This window comes from Egretta garzetta, unplaced genomic scaffold (genome assembly GCF_000687185.1).
Source record: "Egretta garzetta isolate BGI_Z169 unplaced genomic scaffold, ASM68718v1 scaffold251, whole genome shotgun sequence".
Lineage (NCBI taxonomy): Eukaryota > Metazoa > Chordata > Aves > Pelecaniformes > Ardeidae > Egretta > Egretta garzetta.
The window spans coordinates 6,526,666-6,533,201 of record NW_009258952.1 but is presented as its reverse complement, the minus strand read 5'-3'; the positions used below and the strand labels follow the sequence as shown (position 1 = coordinate 6,533,201).

General features: G+C 48.5%; 1 protein-coding gene across 1 annotated transcript in view; it reads right to left on the bottom strand.

Annotated features, from left to right (window-relative positions):
- Positions 1 to 859: 859 nt before the first annotated feature.
- The window catches only part of PRDM14 (PR/SET domain 14), a 7,996-nt gene continuing 2,319 nt past the window's right edge, over positions 860 to 6,536 (bottom strand). Inside the window, exons 4-6 of the mRNA XM_009634460.1 lie at positions 5,221 to 5,423; positions 3,352 to 3,453; positions 860 to 1,087 (exon numbers count right to left, since the gene is read on the bottom strand). Of these exons, the coding sequence (XP_009632755.1) occupies positions 860 to 1,087; positions 3,352 to 3,453; positions 5,221 to 5,423 (533 nt within the window). The remainder of the gene's footprint in view (positions 1,088 to 3,351; positions 3,454 to 5,220; positions 5,424 to 6,536) is intronic.

Sequence of the window (6,536 nt, the reverse complement as noted above, 5' to 3'; positions counted from 1 at the left end):
AAGGCCCGTCTGGCCAGGACCCCCAGTAGTGGCGAATTTCTAGACAACAGAGGGTTACAGAACAGAAGAGCCCAGTGGTGGGATTGTGCCTACTCCTGGCCTGTGCTGAGCCCACAGAGCACTGCCTCTACAAGGCCACTTTACTGTTGCAACCCACCTAAGAGCTCACTGGTGCTTGGGAATGCCCCTCTCTCCCTGGGGTCCAGCATCCTCTGGAAGAGTTGGTCTTGCTGCCCTGGAGCTCCTTGTGGTGTGGCAGCTGAATGATGGAATTTAAATACCCCTGTGCTGGTCCACCAGTCAGTATCTCTGAGGCAGTTCACATTCAAACAGAGTCATCAGAAGACTTGCATGTTAAGGGGAGGTAGACCCCACACCTGATCACGCACACAAACAAAATTATCAGGTTAAATGGGCTTTGGGGAAATGCACTTGGTAAAAACGTCCCTCACACAAGCTTTGGTATGGACAGCACCGGGCAGTCGATAGACATGGTGCATTAGAGGCACAGAAACACTTCTCACAGTGACACTTGGGTGCAAAAGGCTCATGGGAGGTGAAATGCCCTCCTGCCTGTGTTTCCCTTTTGTGGAAATTAGGGTATGGGAGAAAAGGAAGGGAAAGGCGGGATAGCTCACATTGGACTTCAACCCAGTGTGGCATCAGGGTACCCAAGGTGAGAAACTCCCGTCCCTGCACTCAGAAATATGCCCAGGGTCCAAAGACTGGATGTACCCAAGGAGTCATTGTGAGGGCAAATGTCACCTCCTGCGGCGTGCACACAACCACGCACAAACACATGCACATAGACTGATACACACGCGAAGCTGGTCCAGGACAGGTCCGCGGGGCTTCTTGACTAATGGGCGGCGTGAATCTTCATGTGGAAGTGGTAATCCTCCTGCTCAGGGAAGTGCTGGCCACACAGGGAGCACGTGCAGCCCTTCTCCTTGCTGTGCGTGCGGCGCACGTGGCTGTCGTGGGCTGCATGAGAGGCGAAGGCTTTGCCGCAGTGCTTGCACTTGAAGGGCTTCTCCCCCGAGTGCTGGCGGATGTGGGTGCGCAGGATGCTGGATGCCGTGAATGCCTGAAAGGGCAGGGATCAGGAAGGGGGAAAAGTTGAAAGTAATCTATTTTCACATATGTAATCCCCAGGTTCAGCTAACCCAGACCTCATCAAAAGCACTGTACCCTGAAAATAAGTCCTCAAATGGCTCACATCCTCAGGTAAGTGGAGAAAAAGCAAAAGCTCCATGCAACAAGGAACCAGAAGCCAACAGCTATTGCATTCAGCTCTACAGACATGACTGAGTCCACGGAGTTAGATGAAGCTCAGAGAAAGCTTTCTGACCAGAGGCACCAGTAAATACCTTCTACGTGTCAAAGGATAAGAAGTCAATACTGTTCTAATGAGATTTGCAGTTCCTTTATGCTTGGGAGACATAATGCAGGTTCATCTGCATTTTAGGGACATGGTTTAGTGGTGGGATGGCAGGGTTAGGTTAAAGGTTGGACTCGATGATCATAAAGGTCTTTTCCAACCAAAGTGATTCTATGATTCTATGATCTTCAGAGTTAAACCCTTTCATGTTTACACAGACTGGCTTGGGGATTCAGCTGCCAGAATTTATCCATGCAGTCAGTCCAGCATCCATCTCTTTGGGTTTCATTTTCCCCCTCCATCATACTCTGCTCTTCCTTCAGCCAGACATTGCAGCCTGTTTCCCTCCCCCATGAGTAGCAAAATGTGCACAAGCACACTTTGACCCCCTCGTAAAGACTCCCCCTGCATGTGGGGAGAAAACCCTCTCACCAAGACTTGAGTAGGAATGTTGCAAACATCCCCATTTTTTCTGTTCCCAAGAGAGACACTTTCAGGTCCTTCACTATTTGCAGCCCACACCAAAAAAATCCTCAGCACCATTACTTTGCTGAACTATCACAAATAAGTTTTCACAGCAAAGAGCACTACATCTCGGGCACCTTCTCACTAGGAACCTTAGAGCACAAACAGATCCGAGATGCCTGGACAGAAGTTCCTGGAGATATTTATCAACAGGGCCAAAGTGTGTTTAAGGGCCAGAATGGTGATCTTGGCACCACACTGTTCCTTTAATCTCACAATGTCCCCAGGACGGCTGGCAAAGGGGCAGGGAAAGCAAAGCTGCCCTGCAGCGCAACCACTGTTAGAAGTAGAAGAGGCAAAGAGGAGTTTTGACTGTGCAGGAGGAGCAGGTGAGGATGCTTTAACATAGCCCCTGGTTTCCCAGCCACAGAAATGATTGCCATCTCGCAGGATAACTGCATCCTGCAGCCAGAGGACTAATGGTTTAAGCTGATCCAATCTGCAACAGTCCTACCAGAACGGTGGGGGGCCGGTCAAGGGTCCCATGCCTCCTAGAGATCTCTTCACATGAAGAGCAACCTGTAAAGCTCTGTCATCTCTTCCTGTGATGGGAAGATTAAAGGATGACATTTCATCCTAAACTCTGCCTACAGGTGTTCGGGATGCCTGGGAGAGAAAAAAATATAATAGCCAAAAGGAGCTTCTTCTAAGGTTCTTTACTACAGGACAGTTCAGCTGTATGCTAGTCCAGCCAGTCATAAACAACACCTTTCTCTCTCGAAAATCAGCAGCACCTTACCACACGCTGGCGATGCCTCTACATTGCATGGACACTCCACAGCACCTGGAGCCCTACCAATATTCATGCAGCAGCAGCCAGTACATCCACCCTCCCTCTGCTGGGAGAGCTCACCCCAACCACTCCCGCTGCAAAGGGCAGTAACGGCTGAGCACAGCGTCGATCCATGCTGTCTGGGCTCTATCCATGTTCTTTTTCAAATGAGAGCTCCGTGCCCCAGTTGCACATCGGTTGCCCCGTCACCTCAAGGTAAGCATGCACAAAGTCCCATGGCTCAGGTTCAGCTTAGGGGCCAAATCTGCACCCCGGAAGCAGCACCAGTGATATCAAAAACTACCCATCACCTGATGAAAAGGGGGAACATTGGCTCCAGCTGTGTGCCTTGGGTGGTATTTGAAATGCTCTCAAGCTTTCCTAGACCATATTCCTGCAGCAGCTCTCTGAGCTGGGACAAAACACAAATTCCACATCAGCTGGAGACCAGACCTTCAGTCTCAACCAGCCCTGTCATGTCAGCTCTCAGTTGTGCCCAGAATGTATACGGTTATCAACCGAAACAGAAGGCATTTTCTTGAAGAAAACAGAAAAGAAACAGAAGACTTGAAAAAAGGAAACGGAGCATGGGAAGAGCCACCTCCCCCAGGCGTGGTGTGGTGCTGAGCGCAGCAGAGGACGGACGGAGGGACGGGACGGGGCTCTGCCGTACCTTGTTGCAATAGACACATTTGTAGGGGCGCTCCCCGGAGTGAACCCTCATGTGTTTGTTCAGGCTGGAGGACTGAGAAAAGCTCTTCCCACACACTGAGCACTGCGGGGAAAAAAAAAAAGGGGGGGATAAAGTCAAAAGGAAGCAAACAGCATAGCTAAAAAGAAAAACTAGGTATGGGGATGATGTGCGCATGTGTTTTCCTACATATATTTATGTATATATTTTTAACTACGTACATATATTTATGTATATACAAACACAATAGTAATTTTAGCAGTAACAATCTGAAATAGTCAGAATTTTAATCTGGTTTTAAGAACAGAGTTTTTTTAAAAAAAGAGAAATAATGCAAAATTTTAAAGCTTTTTTGTGTGCGTAGTTAAAAATGCTTCATTAAAAAGAGTCCTTCTTCAGAACATTATCAGAAGATATTGACTACCAGTAATCAAAACCTGAAAATTTCAGTAAAAAATCTTTTTTTCCCTAAAAATGCAAATGAAGCTCTAGTTGTTATTTTGCATTTTTGCTCAACAAATAAGATAAACCTCCTAAAAAAAAAATACTTAAGTGGACCTTTTAAAATAGTGACCGTTTTTCAGAAATGATGAGTCAGCCACAGCACTTAGCCTACGGCTTGATCTGTCAGAAGTGCCTCTCCTTAGAGGAGGGAAACGAGCAGCACTTCGGTCCCCGACCCGAGGACCCACCGTCTTGGTGGCGTGGTGTGCGCCCTGCAGCTGGCAGCGACAGGGCAAAACCCAGCTCAGAGGGGGCTGAAGTCATCTGAGAGACTTACACTGATTCCAAAATAATTTTCCCCCCACAATAATTTGAAGGAAATTACCTTTCATAACTCCAAAATAAGACAAGCTATGACTGATCTTGAAAGGAAGCATTTTTTTTTACTGACACGTTTTCCAGCCTTGCTTTTTGAGCTGATCTGTTCTCATACAAATGCAATATATTCAGAACAAGTTTATCTTCCTGCGGTTCTAAAGTATTTCTTTTGTATGCATTCCAAAATAAATAGGAAAGGAAAGAAAATAATTACATAATATTTAACAGAATTATATTTTTCATCTGCTACTAAATCAATGTGATATTCTGACATTGTAATATTGCTGATTTATTTAGAAAAGCTTTTCCTGAAAACCTCATTATTATTCCAGGACTATCTATAAAAGAGGTATTTGGAAGATTTTCAGGACTGATTTAACTGTGACATTTCAAGCACTGGAACTTGCCCTTCCCAAGCCTTTAGGAAAAGTCTGATTTTTCCGCTCCCAGTGCTCCTGGAGAAAAACGATGCTACAGAGAGGTGCTTGGTGGAGATGAAGCAAGTACCTCAGCGAGGATTTGCTTCCATCAATTGAAAATCTGCTCCACATTGAATGTTGCACTTTTTAAACTCCTGTTGTGTCCAACAGACATGGATGTCTGTCTGTCTGTCTGACACTTCTCGGGCTGAAAGAGGGGAGGTGAGGGCCGTGGGACATTGTCTTTCCTGATCCTGGGCATGCGGAGCAACTTGACACACAATTTAGCCGCACACCGTGTAAAAAAAGTAGCAAAACCCACGCGCACACATCCAAAAAGCCCGGGAGAAATGTTGTTTCTGTTCAAAGCCTCACTGAGGCTGTGGGGTTTGTTTTCCCAATATCAATCCAGAAAATTTTTTCAACAAAGCTCTGCTGCACAAGACAAACTTCTGCCTGTACAGGCAGAGTGGTCCCACCAGGGAACTGCCAGGGAATCTGGGGGAGGGGGAACAACATCAGCATCTCACCCTGGCGAAAACAGCCTCGGTAATCCCCCCCGCCCCCCAGAAGAGCCCGTAGACGTGGAAAGACCCAGGAGTGGGCTCACCTTGTGGGGTCTGTGCTTTTCGTGAACGTGCAGAATGTGGATCCTCAGCCTGTCTCTCTTTTCAAAGGAGCGGTTACAGAGGTGGCAGGGAAACTTGCGGTCCCCCTGGTCCACGCAGCGAGTGTACTTGAGGTGCTTGTCCCGGTAGTACTTGTAGGCAAAAACCTTGCCGCAGCGCTCGCACTTAAAGCTCTCCCCGGCTTCTGTACGGCAGAAGGGAAAGTGCCACCTCCCCGTTACACCACAGCAAAAGGGGCTCAACATTTCAGCTCCGCTTCCTCATCAGAGCTGGTGCCCAACTGGGAATTTAAAGTCTCCTCCGGGCGGGCAATGCAATGGCCGAGGGGTTCTGGCAGCACCCTTAGCAAAATGCCCGCCGGAGCCCTTCAGCATCCGCGCCGCCCCACTCGCCTTTCTAACGGGAGGGGGGCAAACTACGGGCCACGGCCTGAGAAAATTTTCGGCTTTAGCTAGCGACTTCAGCGAAGGCAGGATTTAATCCCCGTGTCCCCATAAAGAGCGCGGGAATCCGTGAAAAAACCGACGCCGGGTCCCGCGTGAAGGCGCCTCCCCACACGGAAACATTGCCAGGTATTTCTCATCCACACCGTCCGTAAATTTTACCTCCCGTCCCCAAAAGAAAAATAAATTTGCACGTCGATTCTATGGTTGTCAAAACGCTATCGAACAAAAACACATTTATTTGGTTTTCTTTTGTATTTCAAACTGTTCTTAACCGCTGAATTTGGGAACACCACGGGAAAACTTTCAAACGTTTGCACATCCTTTTCTGCTTTTAATAAAAGTAACTTTGGCTTAAGCCTGCGAATGAAACGAGCAATTTACCGGCTACCCGAACCAGGCACCTTAAAGCAACAGCTACGAAAATTTCCACGCCAAATTTCCCACGCCAATTCGCTTCTCGCCCTTACTCCTGCGCCCGGCCGACCCCATCCCTCGCCCGCTCCAGCGTTCCCTGCATCAGCACAAATCCGTTACGTACAAATACGTAAATTTTGCTTATAAGAACGCCATGCTTTCGGCACGCTATAAGCAGAACCGCTCCCGGAGCGAGCGCATTCGCCAATTCTTCTGCAAGCAGTATCAGGGTTATTCGGCCCGGGACGGCTTCAGCCTGCCCCCGTTTACCCGGAGTGGTAATTGCACGGAAAACATCGTTAAGGCAGGAGTGTGCAATCGTGGGATAAAACAGGACCAAAACGGGAATGCTCCCCCAAAACCCCCCTCCTCCCCAAACGTCGTCGTTCCCCCCCGCCTCGAACACCGGCGCAGCGGCGGGCGGGGGCGCCCCGGCC